This window comes from Bombus pascuorum, chromosome 13 (genome assembly GCF_905332965.1).
Source record: "Bombus pascuorum chromosome 13, iyBomPasc1.1, whole genome shotgun sequence".
Taxonomy (NCBI): domain Eukaryota; kingdom Metazoa; phylum Arthropoda; class Insecta; order Hymenoptera; family Apidae; genus Bombus; species Bombus pascuorum.
In genome coordinates this window covers 8,584,962-8,605,911 of record NC_083500.1, presented here as the reverse complement: position 1 = coordinate 8,605,911, position 20,950 = coordinate 8,584,962, and the positions used below count along the sequence as shown (strand labels likewise).

Below are 20,950 nucleotides of genomic sequence, written 5' to 3'. Positions count from 1 at the left end.
TAGACTCTTGCTGTTAGGCACAATTACACGCCTGATCGTGGAATTAATCTTGTGCAATTAATGGCTTTTCGGTAGATTCAAAATTATCGACGAAGTTCATCGAATAGTTTTAGCCTATTAGGAACTTCGTCTAACCAAGTCTCAGCGATTACTCGCGGTTTATCTCTGACAATTCAGAGTCCGTCGCTCTCTTGACGCAAGATGCTGATCGCGAACTTTTAGAAAAATTGCGTTACTGAGATTGTGAGAAGTATTTGATTTTAAATCGTGGAAGAAAAGTGAACGGTTTACCCGTACTCACGAAGAAAATTGATGAGCGTGTTTGTTTTTGTTCGAGGAGAAAGTGTCGACGTAGACAAGACGTTGCTCGAGATTTCGTTCTTCTTTATTGGTTTCTTTTCTAGTGATTCTGAACGCGGTCTTAATTGCTTTATTTGCATTCTTTCTCGCGCACCTATGGCACGACTTGCCAAGTCGGGCCTCGTACGAGTTTCCTTTTTCTTGTTCATTCGTTTTATTTTCATTCACGACCGTTCTTCTTTTAGTTTCGCACGAATTTTATTTGTTGTTTTATTTCTTCGAAAATTGGAGAATCGATTCGTCAGGAAAATGATCGGGAAAGTACCAGGAAAATGTTGTACGGACTTCGTTTATTCTCTGCGAGACAATGGATATAATGTATACTTTTAAAGCAATCAACAAGATATAACGCCTTTGGACGTCTACAATGGTTGCCAGTTGTGCTAATTACGAGCTAAAAATTCCGAACGTACGTATATTCCATCATTAGGCGCGCGAGTATATTAAATAGTTAATTAATATAATAATAATTAAAATATATATTAGAATTTCTCTCTCCCCTTTTTCTTCGTTTCCGTATTGTCAACTTTTGCTCAACAACGTTTCCTAAATACGATTAAACCCTGACGAGGTTGCTTACATCGAACCCAAGTTTCCAAGCTAGCTTCTCAAGAGTAACAGTTTAAAAGATATCCATCTTTTGCTTACTAAAAAGTACATATAAAAAAGAAAGAAATAAGAACGTAGAATTTTCCTATTTACAGATATATCGTTCGCGAGATAAGTCGAATCTCAGTTTCTAGATCGAATCGAACAATTTACTACGGACTGGACTAGGTCACGAATGAATCTTAACAAATATAGAGAAGATACGATCTCATTCGTTAATACCAAACACGTTTCTATCAACTTTGTTTGATCGAAGTTTCAAACTCGACCAAACACACGTTTCCACCACGAGACATACATTCTAAATCTCAGAAATCTTTCTTCTTATCCTTATCCACTAATACGTTGTCGTGGTAGCTGATTTCCTGGCCGGGAACAGCTGGATGAAGATAGTGCGGTTCCACGTCGATCTTCTCTTTCACGTCAGGATCTAAAACCATCGAATGATGAGGTCCTCGATGAAGCACCGTCGTCGAGTGATGCTGTTGCTGTTGTTGCTGCTGCTGCTTTCCAGTCGATTGATGCTGATGTTGATGTAAATGCTGATGAGTGTGCTGCTTCTCCTCCTCTTGGCCGTACTTGTCCAACAACTCTCTTAGTTTGTCGAAGTCGATGTCCTCGTCGATTTTCGAGAACAGCTCCTTGGCCCCAGATTGCTCCAACTTCTCGGAGTCCTTGAGCTGCTTGAAGAGCTGCAAGAATCTCTCATTAGCCTGAACACCATCTCTGGTGGTATTTTTGGAGGAGTTCAAATTTGGATTTTCCAAGAGATCTGGTTTTTCGTGAACGACGTTCACATTCTTATCCAAGTTCTCCACGGTTAATTGTTGAAGCAGAGTATTGTAATCTGGCTTGATCCTAGATGTTTCCATACAGGAGCTGCAGGAACAATTGGTGATAATTTGCACCTTCTTCTGCATGGTGATCGGATTGTTCGTCTCGTCCTTGCAGTCCAGCGTAACCTAAACGATCAAATAAATTTGTCAATTTTAATGAAACATCTTCGAAATTTATACAGTCGATCGATGTATGTGGCTTCCGAACAGCTGATATATTTATTCGCCTACCGTGTGCCAAACGCTGTCCAAAGGCTGACAAGAGTCACAGTAAGGTCTGATTAGGTCACCAGGAGCGGAAGGTTCGCTGTGTGGTACCATGTACGAGAAACAAGCTCCCACGCAAACGTTGTTATCCAATTCCTGTGAGGAGCATTGCGGCCACGTGACGACTTGCTTTATGGGAGTCGTCTTGCACCAGCTGTGCTTGTCGGGGTACAGTACGATGTTGTGAACCTTAAATAACCATTAACGTCACTTTACGGAATAAATCAAAGGGAAATCGAATGAAAGATCGATAAACCTTGTGTTCGCGATGGGCGTGTAGGGTGGCCGCTTGAAGGAACAGCGCGATCACCACTGTCAGATGACACGTCGGTCGCATGATCCCTGAAACAACAGAAGGAGAGAGAGAGGGTATCCGAATCTTTCCGACTGGACGGTCGTTGCCAATAAATTAGTCGCCAGGTAAGGAGCAGTCAAATTTCTATGTGTGCCCGAACTTTCTCCGTTCTGATTTGTCGCGTCAAACATAATCGAGTATGGATAGCCGAAGAGACGAAGGAATTTCGCGATTGCGATTCGAGGCGCGGCGTGCATCGTGTGCACGTGTGCACAACGCGTATTCGTTGGTCCCCACCCCGAATGAATGAAAGTCCGTGGCTCTCTTTCTCTCGTGGTGTGCCTCTCCCGAGGTCTCAGGTTCGACGACCGTCTGAAATTACGTCACCGGGATTTGTCGTGGTGCCGCTTCTCCTTTCTTCCTTTTTCTTCATTTTCGCGTCGCGTGAATTTTGTTTAAAACAAGCTACACGCGGGGAGCATCGTAAACGCAGGCAGAGCTACCGAGCGGTTTTTTAGGAGGAGGAACAGGGGTGTTAGTGAAAAGAAAAAGAGCGGGAAAGAAGCCACATCGGAACATCGCGGCAGCGAGTTCATTCATAAATCGTTAAGGCCGATTCCTTGATTCCAGTCGAGAGCGGGATGCTCGAGTTTTAAGTCACCGAGATCTTAAGATAACGGAATTCCCCGTGGCCTGACGGGATCGAGAGAAAAACGAGACTTTCTCGTGGATATCTCGACCATAAATAGCGGCGGATTTAAGCTACGAGGTTTGAATACGGGATATGCTCCTTCCGGCGGTATAAGATACTTTTTGAGGTCAGATCATAGAGAATAAAAGTTTCTTGTTGTTTGTAAAAATTAGGGAGAGGAATCGTCGTTGGCTCGATCAAAATTTCAATTTTCTCGAATAGAGTAAGCAAAGACACGAAAGAAAAGACAGAGGACTGGATAGATTTAAAATCTTTACCAGGAAGCAATCAGTGGCGGAGGAAGCGGAGTCGCAATTATCGTGACCAGTCGAGCTTGCACGAGCTTGTTTTATTTCCACGGAGCAATCGGTAATGAAGCAATAATTCCGTAGCAGCGTGGTAAAAGGAACGAAGGAGCATTACGTGTATATGTAGACCGGCTGGATCGATGGCGACCGAGAAAAAAAGCGTCAATCTCATCGTACGATCTTTCTTGATCTTTCGGAGATCACCACGGGAACAAGTGGCACGAACGACAAGGTAAAAGGATGTGCAGGCCCAATTACGAGAGATCGGCCCCTTTTTTGGCTCTCGAAAAATCTCGGATCCGTTTCACCGCGGAGCATCAGGGAACCCACCACCGTGCATCCTCCGTCCTTCAGGAATTTACTTTGTCGTTGGACTCGCGAGTTGAATTCCTGACAACAGAAAGAATCTCGTCCCTCTACGAACAATTGGTCGCCGGTATTTCCAGGAGAGGATCAACTTTTCGTTCCCCTCCGTTGCATTTCAATACCGATCTTTCGACCTTTTCTTATTCTTCCGTAGGCTTCCTCCTTATCCAGCGTTTCATTCGACGAGCCTCTTTTTTCCATCGTTCCTTTCTTAGGTCGAATCCACTATTTCTGCTTCTACTTCGAAGAACCGCGCCGGCATCGCAGGGTTCGACTTATCAAGCCCGATCGAATAGTCGAAAATAAAATTTGAAAGGTTATCGGTGATCCTCTTGCAACGTAACACCTGCTGCAAATTGGCCTAAAGATACGATAGTCGAAAAATTAGAGCTCTCAGCTGATTCTTGTTGAATCACCCTGTACGTGGCCACGAGGGGAGGTGTGCGACTACAAGGTTCGGCCGCCCATCTCATTTCCACAAGCGGTGATTTGAATGACCGAGTAGGATACAACAGGGACGTACTTACTTAATCCGGACGAGTCCGGATGGCTTACAACAAGCAACGCTTCGTTCTATCCAAACAATTATCTTTACATATTGTGTCGTCTTTACATATTATGTATCTTCGTGCTTCTATCAGGCAGACCGCGTTAAATGTCTTCAATGACGGAAAATCAATTTTCATCCACCTTCGATATATCGCTTAAGACACGCGGCCAATGGCAAATATTTTTCTTTCAGTTATTTTCATCGAACTTGTAGCTCATACTGCTAGAACTTAAGAAGAGACGAGTTAAGTACGAAGTACGAGCTAGCACGATCGACGTGAAAAATAAGGAGGCGTTGGAGGAAGAGGATCGAGATAAATACGGCCCTGGCCGGGTCGCAGCCAGAAGTCCAAAGCTCTTTGTTGCTGCGCCACCTTCTCTTCTCGCCTCTAGGTCCGTGTCGGTGGCATGGAGGACCTCCGGTCCACCTCCTTCTCCACCTTCCTCCCAGTCCCGTTCCTTCGATTTGCTCGTGTCGTCGAGAAACGAGGGACGAAGACAGGCTGGCCAGAGGCGAGGCAGAGCGAGCGAAAGAGTCGACAGAAAGAGACGGTAGAGGGTCCTGCGCCCAGCCGCGAGATTAATTTGATTTTCAACCAAATTTGACGCGCCCCCGAGCCTAGGCGGCCAGGCACAAAGGGCGCCGCGATCTGTGCACGCTACAGACGAGATCTGTTGGTTCGTCGGCGTTGGCCTCTTCCCGCGGGACCTTTTAAAAAGCACAAGGATTAAATCCGTTCGACTCGAGCTTAACACCTACGAGAACGAGCGGCCCGCGGACGTGACGTGCCGCACTTCCAGGAAGCTTCTAATAGGAATTCATATTTCATTCGGACTTTCCCTTGGCGAGAGAAGAGTTATGTTTGGCAAACCTGAACGACGACTTGGGGCGGGCCGAACGGAGAACGCGTGGAGAATCGGCGTTAAACACTCCGTAGGATTTTATTGTTCGGCTCGAGCCGTTCTTCGTCAGATTATTCCTCGAATAACAAACTATTTGTCGTTATTAAGAAAAATGCGAATGCAAATGGAGAATAGACAAGGATGAGAAGTAAAGCGTAATCGAACCAAAGTTTGTACGGCCCTGATGCCCGAGGCACGCAAGATACTTTCATGATCTCTTTGCCGATGTGCCACAGTACTTAGGCGCGAGAGAAAAGAGAAGAAGGGGAATATTCGCAGCCAGTACGAAGGAAGGAAGAAGAAACACTAGGAGTAAAATGGTTCAAGTTGCTCGACCAATGGTAGTCGTCGGGGAATACGTATAGGTTCTCGCTGGTGGTATCAAAGGACTAGAGCTACTCCGTAGCTCGATCACCTTCACCATGCTTCATCTAGGCATACCCATAAGCGGAAGAATGACTGGTGGGTACACTGAGACGAAGTAGGAGTTTCTTATTTTTCGAATTCCTCTCCTACGAGAGAAGCGCAACCGGAGAAAGGTATATACACGCCTATGATCGTTTCGTACCGTGAAATCTTGCGTCGACGAAGGTCTCGGACTTCGAAAAAAGAAGGTCCGAGAAAGAAAAACGGTACGCGGCCCTGATTATTGCGATAGATTAGCGTATAATTTTGGAGCGCAATATGTTCTTCCATTTTAATGAGAAATCCCTATCTTTCGATTTGGTCTAGCCCAATTTCGCATTTTGCGACCGTCCTTTGCTCGTCTTTTTTCCGCAATACGGTGCCGTGGCCGAACTAATAGGGGGGCCCGCAGGGTGAGGGTCCAGAAGGGGAGCAAAATAAAAGAGGAATGGACGAGAGGGAGGACGCAGAACGCGCCAAAAGCGAGAGGGAACCAGAGGAAGGCAGGCGAAAAGGAGCGAGAAGGTAACTGGGGAGGGTCTGCAAGAAAAAGAAAAGGAGGAGTTTGCCAACAGCACCGGAGGAAGCCCCGAAAACACGCTGGACGTGTGGCGCCATCTCGGCTCCTTTTTTTTCTTCCTCCTTCTCCGCCACTCGCCGCGCACACCCCCCGTGCTTGTTCCTCGTGCTTTTGTTACTTCGCCCATACTAATTCTTCGCGAGCTGCACGGCGTGCCCAGAGTGCGTGGGGAGAAATCGACTCGAGAAGGGGAATGGGCCCCGAGCGAAGGGGAAGGGGCCCTGTGCATCGACCAGTGTCGGATTAAGCTGCTTTCGCACCCTCTTCGTACCTTGATTAGATCGCAATTTTAAGCTCGCTAAAATTTCAACACCGCCCGTAGCGGTTTCACGCTTTCGAAGTCTTGATTATCGTTGCCAACGTCTGCCGCGTTTAAGTTTAGACGTGTCTCTGACTGAACTGTACCGGGCGAAACTAGGAGGGTACGCGCACGAAATATGATACACCTGTGCTTTTCGCGTAACTATAAGCTCCGTGGAACGATGGAATCGTAATTTTTTAAATAGATCGACAGCGGAATCGGATATGAACGTAATCGCTAAAACACCGAGGGGGAGCAAAAAGAGGAAATAGCTAGTGTGTGTACCGCCTTAAGAATTCTCTCTCGGTGTGGTAGCCCCCACGAGAGCGCGGTCCACATACCTGCAAACGAACGTTCTTAAAAGGGAGGGCAGAGCCCAAGAACAGGTCGTTAAAATGTAATGACATTGTTGTTTTTAATGCTCGCCTCTTTAAAACGGGCCCTTTCGTCTTCCTCGAGCATGCTCGCTACTACCTCTTTCGCTCTCTCTTCCTACTTCTTTCCCGTTTTCTGACGAGAGATGCAAAAAAGCGATCGCGAGTCATCTTGCTCCGTTTTCGTCCGATTTCCTCCTTTTTTACCTTTCTTCTCTAGGAAAAAAGAAACGTTCTCGCGGAGAAGGCATAGATCAGAAAGAAAATGAAAAGCTCCGATTTTATTCCGAGAGATATCGCGAATTTCTCGTTCTAGATGTTGCTCTCACGAAACAGGCGGCAATTTGTATGTCATTACTTTAATGATCTTTTGTGGCAACCGATAACCCGTTACCTGAGCTACAGACACCGTACCCACTAAAAGATGACACAGCTACTTTTGGTCGCTTTTGCAGCCTGACCTCGCAGCTATCGGTATCAAGTGTCATGGACCCCCAGGAAGCCTTCGATTTTTCTTAGCTCGCTACGTGTTGTACAAGCCTAGCCGAGGAATATTTTTAAAAAAGGAACGTAGAAAGAGATACGCGTGAACGCGTGCGTGTAACCGTCACGGTCAACCAGTGAAATTTTTTGGAGAAGACATAATCGTGCCACTTAACGATAGGTTGGAGAATGCCAATTAAACGAGAGGTAATACACTGTTCATTTTCTCGAGTCCAATTACTCGGAAGGCGCGAACATGGTCGCATTAGCGACTGTCGGTTCCAAGCTCGCTTCGGCCATCCTCGACTACCTGTAGTTTTAAAAAGAAGCGTACCATAAGATGTAATTAAGCGTGGACCATTCTTGAGAGAATGAGACTGGTTGATGATATTACGATGTTTACGGAATGAAGTAACATGTCCAATAATAGATTTGATTTTACGTATCTACAATTTGTTCAAGGAATTATCGTATCTTCTTCGAATTTCTTTTCCCTTTCTTCTTTTTTCTCTCTTTTTTTTTTTTTTTTTTGACTACCGTAACTATAAATTTTCTAACAAAAAATGTATCTACTTTGCGAGATTAACTCGCGTGAATGTTTCGATCGAGAAAGCCGAGAAATCGATGGTAAATTTTTGTCAGAGATTTTGGGGAATTAGCCAATTAACTGCACGGTGGCAAGTCGAAGCAGTCGCAAAAGGTCTTCATTAGAAAGGACCCGATGGCGAGTTGGCTACCGCACAACAGTTTAGCTTGGAAGTTAAGTGTTGCGTCTAAGAAGAGCTATCATTAACTCGAGAATAGGGTCTGGTATTAGGATTAGTGGGCAAAACGTTTTGGATAGGGTGTTTCTCAACTATTTAAGTCCGGAGTCCCTGTCCCTTGGCCACTTTCGAATAGTCTGTGATCATCGCAACTTCTCTCAGCTGGTGTTAACATTCCTTTACTTCGAATGGAGACCACCGGAAAGGGATCTGCCTTCCGGTGATCGTGACGCAAGAGAAAGATAGCGACAGAGTGAATAGAGGAATCGTACGCGCCTTATACGCTATTATACGCTGTTACACGCTGTTGTTCGTTGTTATAGTATCGGTACCTATCGGTGTCTATAATTGCTTTGAAAAAAACATCTACATGAGGTCAAGGTATCGTCACCAGGGAACACTTATAAAGTATGGAGAGCCAGAAAAAAGATAGAGTATTCCAATTACGAAATCTCGCTGCTATTTCGATATTGTTATCGAATCTACGATATCGTGGATTCTCGTAGCACACGCATCACGTAGTCTGGCAACTCTGGCAACGATCTCGAGCCACCAGCAAGCGTACGGCGGCAGCCTTGGCTTTTCTGAAGAAACTGTCACTCACCTCCGTGTACGTCAGCGACGTTGCGAACTACGCACCACTCTAGAAATTTGCCGAGAGCAGAAAAAGGATCGGCAGACAGTTTCGAAAACGGGAACGATCTCCGCGCGATACTCTGTTGCTCGCGACTTTTCACTCGTTCCTCGGCCGGAACTTCGCCGTTCTTGCCCGGCCGGCGATAACAACCGGATCAGAGGAAGATCTGTAGCGACAAATTTGAAGAACGGTTTGCCTCGAAACACGGAGATCCGATATGAGGTTGAGCCGAACCGAGCTGAGCTGAACACGAAACTGTGCTGCCGATCTCTCGTGTTCCGTTCTCCTCCTCCTCTTGCTCCACCTCCACCACCACCGGAGTCTCCTTCAGCTCCTCCTTCTACTCGGTACGTTCGGTTCCGCGCCGTTCTCGTTCCGTTCTCTCTCTTTCTCGTTCTCGCAGCTTCTCCAGGTATTCTCGTGGAAACAGAAAGAGAAAGGATCATTCTCTGAACGAGATGGAGAGGGGAGGAATCAACGGTAAGCAAGAGAGATCTTTGACTACCTCTACAACGACGTCGCGTGTACTGTAAAAAGCAAGATCGCCCGAGGCCTTACACCTCGAACCAGTAAAACTTGTCGTACGCTAGTGCCAAAGTGTGCTCGTCCCGAGTTTTGATTGCCAGTTTAGCTGTTACCTCGTTTGTCCGATTATGAGAAGCGATTCGGCCGTCTGCACGATGATACTAGACGAAAACCAATTCGTTTCGATCTTTCAGAGACGTCGGTGACAGACGATAGGGTTGACAAATGAAAGAAGAATCCGACGAGGAAGAGTACGTCTCACGTTTGTTGGGAACTTCCACTTTTCGGAGATGGAATGAAAAAAGTGGTAGTTTCGTAGGAATTTTATTTCGATCGCTGCTCGAATACGTCGCGCAACATCTCCAAGTATCGTCTAAACCAGTAGTCTTTGGTTTCACTTTGGTGTCTCCTGTTTGATATCTTTCTATTTCGAAGGTCGAACAGATCTCCTACGTATGTTATGTATGATAACCGTATACGTAAGCGACAGAAACTAAAGATTTTTTACAATTTCTCCTAATACTTTGCCTCTTTTTACAAGAGAATCGGTACTCCAAGTGTTACGTCAAACTTGGTCGACGCTCACATCGATTCTATTGTCCATAAGAGTGCTGTTGCTTTGAGTCAAGCCAAGAGCGGTTCGTCTAATTCGATCTACAATGGGCCCTAGTTCGTTGTTTACGTATTCCTTGAACTCTACGCACTTTTGCTTGGTATTGATATCGTTGGAGCTTCCCCAAAGGATGAGACCGTCGGCACCGAGATCCATGATCTTTCGTAGAGTCGCTTCGAGATCGTCCTGCACAGAGGAATCCATTTCGAAGATCAACCGATTTGTTATCAAGTGACGTATCTTTTAATACCCGAAAATCGTTTTTTACGTAAAAAGACTCACCTTGCTCAAATACATATCCCTCTTATCTTGGTACTTGTACCAATAATAGGGCAGAACCTTCTTCCTAATCGCCATTTGTTTCGCTATTCTCAAGGCTTCTCTGACACGACCTCCGACGAGACCGACTCGTTCACTGCTCGTTAGGTTCAATCTGAAGTACACCGACGGCAGGAGAACGTCTTCCAGCTCGAACAACCATGACATTCTGAATGGAGAAACACAGGAGTCTGGTTGGACTTATCGAGAGACCGATTAGATAAGACGGATGTAACTCCCTCAGGACGGTTTAAATTTTCATCAGAACACGATTCTTGACACTGACCCACTTAAAGTCTGAGTGTTGTAACGTTCACGGCTGATTCGTAATCTTGTTACCTTAAATCTCTAAGAAATTTTTTTCACGAAAACTAGAACGCACGATCGGTTGATGAAATTCGTGACGGTACGATAAATGCGAGCGATATTCGTACACAATGGTACCGATACGGTCGTACGACGGATTACCTAGGAGAGTCACGACATTGAAAATGGTCACGATCGAAATAGAGGAACTTTGGTAATTACATACTTATCGTTTTCCAGCATCGTAGCGCTATCGCACTGGGAACTGTGTTGATTCGGTGTCAGATTGTAGCAGTAGGGGTAAGCATAGTATCCCCAACTGGCGGACGGTCTGATCTGTTTGGCAGTCTTCAGTGTCTCCTCCATGAAAAGTTTCCCGTATTTCTCGAATCTTCGTTTCGCTTCCTGCTCGACGCTGTGATTGTCCCAGAACGGATGCTCACGGCGAACTATCTCTATAGAGAGTTTCTTATAAGGTTGGAGGGAAGCCCAATTCTGTCGGAAGATTGGCCTCCAACTTTCGAAATCGATCACCCCCACACCGTGAAACGATTTGTCTGGTATCTGATTGATCAAGTGCTCCCGAAATACTTCGAGATGCTTGGTGAGATTGCCTTCTTGCGGGACACCACCGTTTCTCGTCACTACCTTTCCTGCATAATGTTCAAAGTTCTTTCCTTTCTCCAATCCATCGATAGTCTCACGGTATAAGGAGCGAGTATTGTTTTACCGTTCGGGTCTGTCAGCAACGCCGGGAACATTCCAGGGTCGTAAAGGATCGCGATCTCGTCACCGCGGAAGTTATCCATCGAATTCTGTAGGATGCCATATCTCTCCGATACTTCTTCGAAGTGAAGCCCGTACTTATGGCACATAAAGGTGGGCACGTTCCAGTAAACGTTGAACTCCCTTACGGTTTCGTTGTTTTTAGGGCTGGTCGGTATGAAACTGACAAGAGAAACGACGTGTTAGCGAAAATCGAGTCTCGAGAGCGCGGCCAATGACACGAATTAGATAAGATATTTTCAGACCTGAACTTGAACGCTTTATGGGTATTTCAGGAGTTACAGGATGCGCTTGCCAACATTCGCGTTGTCCTTTTTACTCTCCGATCTTTTTTTTTTTTTTTTTATTTTTTATGGAAAAACACAACGTGCCCGCATACGTGTCTTTGCAGCACTAGGCTGCAACACGTGTTCCCGAGAATAAGTTTTAATCGTTCTCTGAACGTACGGCTTCTCTAAATTTAAGTCGAAGGGTGCGGAAGAGAGCAAGTTGACTGTTTGCAAGGCATCTCAACGATTAACACGTGTGTCAAGTACCCGAGAAAAAATGCGTTGATCTGAAGTACGGGTGCTAGCATCAACAGCGCTCGGAACATCATCTTTTCTGCTACGATCACGATAACCGAAAAGATGAATCGAGTGCACCGACTAGCGGGCTTGATAAGTAAGCGACGTGTAGAATATGTCCGCGTGAAATCACCCAGCGGGTACTTATTGATTATATCCTGCTTGCAGATAGGACTAGATGACTTCACGAGGAACTCGTCAGAGGTCTTCGTGAATAAACGTCAACGACGATGGTACAACAGCAGTGCGACTGAATTCCGCTCGATTTCAGGCCACTATTTATTCCACATCGTGTGTCTCGTGTTCCCCACCTACGTGTTCGTCAGCGCTTCGTGCTGTTATCTGCTCCGGGTATTGTTCGGTGATTTCTCGTTTCCGTCTTTTCTTTTTTCCTTTTCTCCTTTGCATCGCGTAAAAGGACATCATGCGTTAGTGATCAATCTTGCTGACAATTAAAGTGCATTGAGCCCCCTATGGAAACACCGCGAAATTGGTACACTTACCTGACCAAGGACCATCCGAGAGTTGAAGGCCTTTGCCGAAGGATCGTTAACAATGTTCCGTCATCCAAATCTGTAGTTCGCTTACACAGTGTCTCGACATCACGATCGCCCGTAGTTTCAAATCTGCCAGACGTTTTTCAAGGATCATCGTTGGAATTAATAGCATAGTAGTACTCATACAGGGTGTCTGGTAATTAGTTGTGCAAACGCGGAAGAGATGATTCCTCATGAAAAAAATAAATTGAAAATGTAAAGTAATGTTTCCACAGACGAGGTTTTTTGTATTCAAAAAACAAAAGGCAAGCGATTTTGAAAGTCTGCCCGGTGCACATATACTGACTGTAAGTTTCAACTCGCAGTAGTAATTAGAAATAATAGCATGCTATTTATATTGTTAACCGTGTTATGATATCAAGTAATATAAGAATACTATATGGATGGCATATGCGGGTAGCTCATATTTCTACGTGATTCCTGAATTATCCTTTTTCGTAGTGCTTTTTACACATTTTGCAATCGTGTCGAATAGAAGAAGAAATTTTCCAACAAAGGAAATGAATCCATTTATCGAAGGACAAGTTTCTATTTCGCGAAATAAATTTGTCCGTGAAGGAAACTCTAATCAAACGTTAATTTTACTTGCGATTAACATACGAACTTGAAGATAATAATTTTCCTCATACAAATAAAGCAATTTGGCGCGTTTGGAGGTAACGAATGTGTCCTTTTAATCTTAATGGTCGGATTGATTACCTGAAGCATTTTTACAAGACTGTTAAGCTCCCTTTCGTGAGCTTCTTTTGACACATAAAGATAATAACGATAGGATAACAACCAAGGTAACAATAAATTCCATTCTTCGTCATTAATCATGCGAATAGTACCACAGTAGAGATAAATGTTTCAAATATTTGCCACCTGTGGATATAATTGATGTTACTAGAGAGAACTATATTCTTATTGAACATAAATAATTAGCCATTGTAAGAGACGAAAGGTAGCGAAGAAGATGAATTTTAATGGAAGATAATACGGCAAATGTCTGTAAAGAATTTGACATTTGTGGAATATTATTGCAGAATTGATCAGTGAATTTTTTACCGCCAAGTCGTACGATTAAACATTTTTCCCTGTCATTATTAGTTTGTACAATCGTTATTCACTTGTGTGTACATTAAAAGATGTATTATTTTCCAGTGTTACGTTAAATATTTCTAGATAAACATATATAGGGTATCTAGAGGACAATTAATCAAAGTTCAATAAATTAAATCATTTGTCAAGAATGAGCACTCGCAATTTAGACAATATGTAAACGATATGTAGACAATTAGAAATATTAGCATCGTAGGTAAATAGAAAAAATGGGCGTGCAAATATCAGCTGTTATAATCGCCACGGGGCCATCGTTTCGCGCCTTTTATCTTGAAAAGGCCTTGCTTGTCGGTTGTGCGTATACAGTGTTAAATATTGATCTGCAGCAACTGTTACAAAGACCTCGACTCGTATTAGGAGCACACGCTGTTCTCATAAAAGAATATATATACATATATATGTCGGTCGAAAACGTTTGCTGGAAGGAAACAAAAAGAAATCAGCTGCATGATGTTTTCCAGAAACTTAAAATTATCTAAAATGCAGCTTGTAAAGATATATATTTCAATGAAGTTTACATTTAAACAACGTAAATTACTTTTGATGCCGTACCGTTGGCCCAGCGGTGTTTCCCTTAATGACAGTCCTTAAAAACTGGTTTCTTTCGGTGTCTTTTTAGTTTTACCGCTATCTAATCGGCGCCGGAAGCAGGTCGCTTGTTATGCAACCACGTGTTTCGAACGTACCGGAAAAGAAAACAGTACCAAAGCTAATGATCGAAAAATGGCGGAATCATTCGTGTCAGCTATAAACGTATCACGTATGATAAGGAAACTTTATTTCGTGCTGGAGTATACAGGTTACAAAGGGAAAATGAGATTTACGATGTAAAGTCGGAGAGGAAGAACGAAGGGGGTAAACAAACGCTTTATACTTCGATCTTCTTTTATTTAAATTTTTCTTCCACTTTCCACTTTGGCATACTTTGCGGCCTATTTAACCAAAACAGACGCTAAAGGAAATATTTAATTCCAAATAAAACAACGCCCAAGGAGCTTTATCGAAAATTTTCAAGTAACACTGCGGTCGACGATACCTGTAAGAAGGAAACTTGCCCCGCAAGGTTCTTGTAAATTACTAGAGCATACGATAATTATCTACATTGCTCGTCACGCAGATACCTATATACACGCATTGCACATGCATATTTCGATCTTGAACTAATGTCATGATCAAGTGTTGAGACAGAGACTGTCCAAAGTTAACATCCACGGAACCGGCGAATCCAATGGAACGTCCTACTTTGACTCATTTAAGGAAACATCGATTCCTTCCTATTGATCAATATGCTTTGGATACACGTTAGTAGAAAGCAAGATTATATTTGCTTCCGTTTCCATGTATTCCTCCTATATTATCCTAATAATATTTATTTCCATCGTTTATCGTCGCTTCCGTTTCTTAAACTTGCACGTGCGAAAACTTCTTTTCTAGACGAATTCGTTTATTTAGAACTTATTGGAGCACCAAACCAATCTTTCCAGGTGTCATGCTAGGACAACGCCAATTATATAAATAATATTGGAGATTTCCGTCACCTACACCAAACTTTAATGGCTCTAAGAACTCTTTGTTGTCCATGAGATCCAACGCATTAAATACGTCGAAATTGAGCTGAAAATAATATATAAACGATGTTTTTTTCTTATATGATAAAGGTACAAGTAATTACACTTACATTACGAGCCGATATCAATGCATCAGTCATAAGTTCGAGCCAAGGAGTCGCAGTGGATACGTTGTAAAAACTGTATGCAGCCCTGAGAGTTTTGTGTGTCTGGTGATGCATTACAGAGCTCGGCAACGTATAGTAGCTAACCATATCAGTAATTTTACCATTGTTTTCTACTACGAAACTATTAATAATGCCGTTTTGTGGGAGGAACCAATGTCGGAACTCTTCGATGGAGAAAATCGGAGCCAAGTCAAATTTCTCCAAATACTAAAACATGAATGACCGTAATACTTTCTAAATTAAAACATTAACATTAATACTTCTAGCAACTGTAGTATTTTCCTGAAAAAATCATTACATCGGTTAATATTTTATGAGCTTGAGGTATATCTGCTTCAACCAATTTCCTAAATCCTGGTACTTTTGTATTTTCTGGCAGTTTAAACAACTTTAAAGTTCTCTGCATAGTCATATTGCGAGACAAGTGAGAAAACCTCACTTCAATTAGTTTCTTTGGATTGAGAGAACGATGCCAATACCTTTAAAACCGAATTCATAGTTAAATGATAATAAATAGTGATATAATAGTGAGATTGGTTGTGATGCAGGTACACACCTGCAAGTTGCTATTGGTTTTGGCAATACAACACCAGCGGTATAAACAGCCTGGAATATACCTTGAAGATTAACTCTCCTAGTTATTTCACGTATTAATACTGGTGCAACCCGTTTTGACCTCAGTTTCTTGTGCACACATAAGAAATTTATTTCCACCATTTTTTGAGTGCTGAAATTTTCCTTACATTAGCTAACAGGGGATAGACTGAAAATAATTTGAAACCTACTGATTATAAACACGCAGAGTAGCTGGAATAGCGGAAATGAAACCGACTAGACGTCCGCTTTTAGTCACACGTACCGCACAGTGCCATTCTTTGCACCATCCAGGGCATTGCAGTGTCCTAGAAACATCTTCTATTGAGTACTTAATTGAACTAAACTACATTCTAAATTTCATTAGTTGATATTTTGTTTACCACTTCAAAAAATTAGGTGGGTAATCAAATCTAAACATAGCGTCATCATCTTCCACATAATTCTCAGACAATAAAGTATACAATTCTATTAAAACTAAAGGATCATCAAGATTTAAAGTATCCCATTGGAAGTCTGCTGGTAATGAATAAGGCTCTTCCCTGATTGATGTTTTGTCAGATTCAATGGGTTCATTGTTAACTATTTTTTCATCTGCAGAAAATCTTCATAATATAATCTGGTCAACTTAAAATTATTGTTTACCATCGTGGAATGTAGATGTTAAATTGTTTACCCATTTTTGGTACTGGCTGCGTACTCCAAAACTGATAAGGCTTTTGCATTGCCTCTTCCTGAGTTTTAGCAGGTTTCTGCTGTATATTAAAAACCTCCATTGCCATTTGGATGTCTTTTATAGAAATGTTACATGTGCTATGCATTTCATGTTCATCTCTGTGCCCTGTGTGATTGTGATTCTCACCAGTGGCACGCGCCATCTTGTTCTTCTTCTTATGATGTTTCTTTTTTGAACTAAATTACAAGTATTTTTCTTTTATTTCTTTATGCGCTATCAGTAAAAGAAGCACAACTCACACAGGCATACACAATGCAAGAAGCGACAAGGAAGATACATGATACATTAAAACTTTACATTTTGAAAATATCTTCAAGGATAATAGTATTTATATACAAGGGACACATTAAATATTACATACGATTATATTCTTACAATATTGAACACTTATAGTGCTATATATACCTAGTTTTGAATTAGTAGGTTACTATGACACATAAACATAATTCTAAAGTATCCAATTCAACTATGGGGACAAAATATAATAATATAAGAAGCCTTTTATTATTTCAAGTTAATAATAAAATATTGTTATCAATAATTATATAACGGTTAATAAAAAATAACATTAAATGACGTCTACGGTATTGCCGGTCATCCATAACTCGTATTCAAAGTGAATCGAATCAAATGCTCTCCAATCATACCAATTGAAATTACACGGTAAGTACTTCTTAGGAATCGAATAAACGTTCGCTCACCCTTTGGATTTCCCATCTTTTTCGTGAATCTCATCCTTCTTAGCCTCCCGTTCCACAACTTGACTCTTTTCCTCCATTTTAATATAGATTTTGATAATGCGCATGCACAAGACATGGTGGCTCCCCCTAGTAGCTCTTACACGTAGAATAAACGGGTCACGTGATATACGCCATGGTGGTTCCTTCGAAAAGTTGTATCGCGTCGGAGTGTTTAAATTAATTCATTTTTCTTTTAGTCAAAATTTCTTTATACGCCAACAAATTACTCTAAATAGCTTTTATACAGTGTAGGGATCGTGAATAGTATAAAGTTTTTGATCGGCAAAAGAAATTATACGCGTTTTCTTAAAAAGTATTTGGTACGCCTACGAGTCGTTCCATTTCGTAGTGAACGCGCGTTAGATAGAAATAAATTTCTCGGATCGCTTATCCGAAAACTTCGAAATTAGAAAATACGTGTTTACGGTAGTTCGGAAACGCATTAGCGGTTTCGTTGGCGAGATTGAGAATGTTTCGAAACGACTTTCCGTGGAAAAAGAAGCGTGGGAAAATTCGAGAACGCGGGATCTTCAAACAGCGAGAGAAAGCAATATGGCGTCGGCTGCGCAGCAAATTTGGCGGGAATGTTTGGCGCCGATTTTATCATCGATGTTATCTCTTCGAATATTTGTCATCGTAAAATGTGAGTCAAGATAAGAACCAATTATTTTTTAACGATATCATTTATTTTGTTTTAAACTGTATTGCAAAAGTAATCAGTGATGATAGTAAAATGTATTTTTGTGAACGAATAAGATAGACAAATTTGAAGATCGGAAAGTTACTTTTAATTTAATTCAGTAATTAATCCACCGATAACCGATTTGTAATTGAAATACAATTGTTAGAATTCGACGTTCCGAAATTCTGTTGACTCTAGTCCGTATGCTATTCATTGTCTTTTTATCTTGAAATCAATAGCACTTTTCAATATCATACAATACTACTCTAATGTGGTCTTATTTATTTTTTTTTTTTTTGCATATCTTTTTAATATTATATAATTTTCTTTGAATTATACTATACTATATTATTTCGACATTGTATTCAATACTAAATCATTACGATAACACGTAGCACATGGTGCGTCATCGTTAGGTCGAATATGTTTTGCATAGCACAAATACATTGCATAACATACATTGTATAAACACACGTTGTGAGTTATTGGTTTGAAATGGATCAAGGAATTCGGGTTGTAATAATTGAAATTAAAAGAATTTGAGATTCATATAATAAAATTATTCCATTGTGTGCCAGTCTGACAATTATAGTCTTCTTTATTTCATTACCAACAGTATTCTTACATCTTCATGCCGAAACAATGTATAATTTCTATATCATAATATATATTCATTTATTCATTTATATATTTATTTATTTATTTATTTATTTATGTGTATAATTGTTAATAATTGTAATAGCATTAAATAGTCTGTAGTAGGCGAGTTTGTAGGTATGTAAACAGCTTTTAGGTACGCGTAATTCCAGTTTATCGATAATTCAAATCCCGCGTACGTCCCGTTCGCATAATTTATGATTTGCATATCTATTTGTCAAACTGCGGGCAAGAGCAAACTCCACGATTCGCCAGCGTGCCGCGATATTCCAATGTTTTCTCTTTCTTTTTTTTCCCAGTTTTCCTTAAGAAACCCGATATCCACGGAAACTGAACGGTTCTTGCTTCTGTTCGACGATTGAACGATAAGAGTGGAGTGGAAATTGATTTTGGAATGAATCTAATCTCGCTTTTGGCGCCAGATTTTCTTCTCTTTGTCATAAATTCTGCAAACTGGCTGGTTCTGATATCTAACTAAAGGAAACTATCGTGTTCTCGCTTTATCAAATAAATTGACAATTAGGATAATTAACGCTTTATTAACACAAGAGAAGTGTTATTAGGGAAAAATAAAATGATATGATAGAAGTAATATTATTACGTGGGAATAATTAGGAACTTTACGCCTTGGATACATAATTAGCGATTTCTTTGAAGTTGCGCGCGAGCAACTTAATCAATTAAGAACTTTCCATGTAAATCAACATTCGCTTCTCCGATTCGAAGAAAACGAAAAACTCGATTGATCCGTGAGCACTGGTTAAACATTCGACCGAGAGATCGATGTCAAAGTAAATTAGGTCTAACGGAGTACTCGTCGAGTCGTGAACGAAAAAACCGTAGAAAGGGAGTAATAGAAAAGGTTTGTTATTTTATTTGTCGAATGAAACACATGGTCGTGAATCGTACGGGGAATTCGCGGTTTCAGTGAGCAAGTGCCTTGAGGACAACGATCGATCGTTGCTCTAGCAGGTACTGAAATTCAGAATGAATCAGCAGGGAACAAGCAGCAAACGTTTCATTTGTCTTCCCGCGTCTCGCTCTTTTTTCCACCTCGAGGAGTCGAAATGAAATTCCGCGTGTCGAATCAGGGCCTTTAAAACACGAAAAACAATACGGATCTTCAGCCCCTAATATATATCAGCATTGACTGTTCTCGATCGAAAATGAAATGCCCCTGTAAAATCAGCTGTATGGAAGGTATTTGAATTTTCCTCGCTCGCTTTGGCACTGGAACTCTGTAGAAAGTTAAATCCGTAAACTCGAACTTACATCTTATTTTCGTCTTGTGTGTGTGTGTATTTTCATTTTTTCTTTTTTCTTTTCGTTTTCTAACAAGGCATAGGCAACTACGCTACTACGAGAAGAGAACAATTCCTTTTTCCATCACTGAGAGTCTTTAAAACGGCCCTCCGTTAACTATACATGCTTCAGACAACGCAGGATTCTCCCAGAGGATCCTGGCGACATCTCTCTCTTTTTCTCTCTCTTCGGGAGACGAGTTCGTACTCTTCGAATCTGTCAACGAAGAGAAAGACGAACAGGTTTCTAATTTCCCTAGCTTATCTTACGCAAAAACACTCGCTCGCGCGATAATAGCACACGATTCGCGATTTACTTCACACCATCGAAAAACAGAGACGAGACGGTGGAAGCTGATTAATAGAACACAGATTTTCTTCCAAAGCTTCGACTGCTCGAGAAGCACGGAGTCGCGAGTACTTTTACGAATAATTTTTACTTAGGACTCGAGGACTTTCTAAACGTTCGAAACATGGAAAGTGTAGGTGTAACAATGACAGGATATGCTATCAGTCGAGAAGAGATGAGAGTATACGAGTAGGACTAGAGTCGCTTCGTTCGATAAGAAATAGATGGATTGCGAAAAAACGCGTTTTATATTCTCGAATCGTAACTCCGGTGGGGGATAATTCCCGAGCTGCCTGGTGTACGGCTGATGTCTTCTAACTAGAGATTCTTCCGCGGTGCTGCTTCCTCAGCAATGATATGCATAGAATAGTGAGGCCATGAGCCAGAGAGCGCCGCCCCCGTAGAATCGGCTGCCCTCGACCCCGTTTCTACCGGGTCGTTTGCGTTTCGACTTCGATTTGGCGCGCCGTTTGCGCGAGAAAATGGCGTTGGTGGCGTTGGTAGGTGACTCGATGTTGCAGTAACTCAGATCGCAGCAGCTGATGCAGATCTGGAACGAAATAACCGAATTTATTTCACCCGGTCGCGCGGCTTCCTCCTCTCTTCTGCGAGAGAGAAAGAAAGACAGTTGGTAACACCAACTATGTGTATGCGGT

At 42.0% G+C, this 20,950-nt stretch overlaps 5 protein-coding genes across 7 annotated transcripts in view; all 5 read right to left on the bottom strand.

The window, feature by feature from the left end:
• The window catches only part of LOC132913737 (proteasome subunit beta type-3), a 341,911-nt gene that overhangs the window by 57,594 nt on the left and 263,367 nt on the right, over positions 1-20,950 (bottom strand). The gene's annotated exons all lie outside the window — the stretch shown is intronic.
• On the bottom strand, positions 634-9,009 carry LOC132913728 (uncharacterized). Its single transcript, XM_060972258.1, has 4 exons — positions 8,696-9,009; positions 2,329-2,414; positions 2,037-2,261; positions 634-1,931 (listed from the first exon to the last, which is right to left on the bottom strand). Exons 2-4 carry the CDS (start codon positions 2,407-2,409, stop codon positions 1,278-1,280), a joined length of 960 nt encoding a protein of 319 aa, XP_060828241.1. The 5' UTR covers positions 2,410-2,414; positions 8,696-9,009; the 3' UTR covers positions 634-1,277.
• Positions 9,562-13,370, bottom strand: LOC132913725 (hyaluronidase-like). Of its 3 annotated transcripts, none has more exons than XM_060972256.1 (6): positions 12,340-13,370; positions 12,154-12,239; positions 11,221-11,438; positions 10,717-11,143; positions 10,149-10,353; positions 9,562-10,052 (listed from the first exon to the last, which is right to left on the bottom strand). In XM_060972256.1, exons 3-6 carry the CDS (start codon positions 11,363-11,365, stop codon positions 9,819-9,821), a joined length of 1,011 nt encoding a protein of 336 aa, XP_060828239.1. In that variant the 5' UTR covers positions 11,366-11,438; positions 12,154-12,239; positions 12,340-13,370; the 3' UTR covers positions 9,562-9,818. The 3 variants fall into 3 exon arrangements, with proteins under 3 accessions (XP_060828239.1, XP_060828238.1, XP_060828237.1); XM_060972255.1 differs by having other exon boundaries at positions 12,158-12,239; XM_060972254.1 differs by having other exon boundaries at positions 11,813-12,239; positions 12,340-13,369.
• Positions 14,368-17,383, bottom strand: LOC132913722 (glycylpeptide N-tetradecanoyltransferase 1). The gene is made up of 8 exons (XM_060972250.1): positions 17,267-17,383; positions 16,506-16,741; positions 16,213-16,423; positions 16,021-16,137; positions 15,792-15,962; positions 15,534-15,714; positions 15,179-15,442; positions 14,368-15,114 (listed from the first exon to the last, which is right to left on the bottom strand). The coding sequence occupies exons 1-8, from the start codon at positions 17,368-17,370 to the stop codon at positions 14,956-14,958; spliced, it is 1,443 nt and encodes a 480-aa protein (XP_060828233.1). The 5' UTR covers positions 17,371-17,383; the 3' UTR covers positions 14,368-14,955.
• Positions 18,539-20,950, bottom strand: part of LOC132913638 (uncharacterized) — a 52,229-nt gene continuing 49,817 nt past the window's right edge. The window contains exon 6 of the mRNA XM_060972107.1: positions 18,539-20,844. Within this exon, the coding sequence (XP_060828090.1) occupies positions 20,641-20,844 (204 nt within the window). The 3' untranslated portion in view covers positions 18,539-20,640. The remainder of the gene's footprint in view (positions 20,845-20,950) is intronic.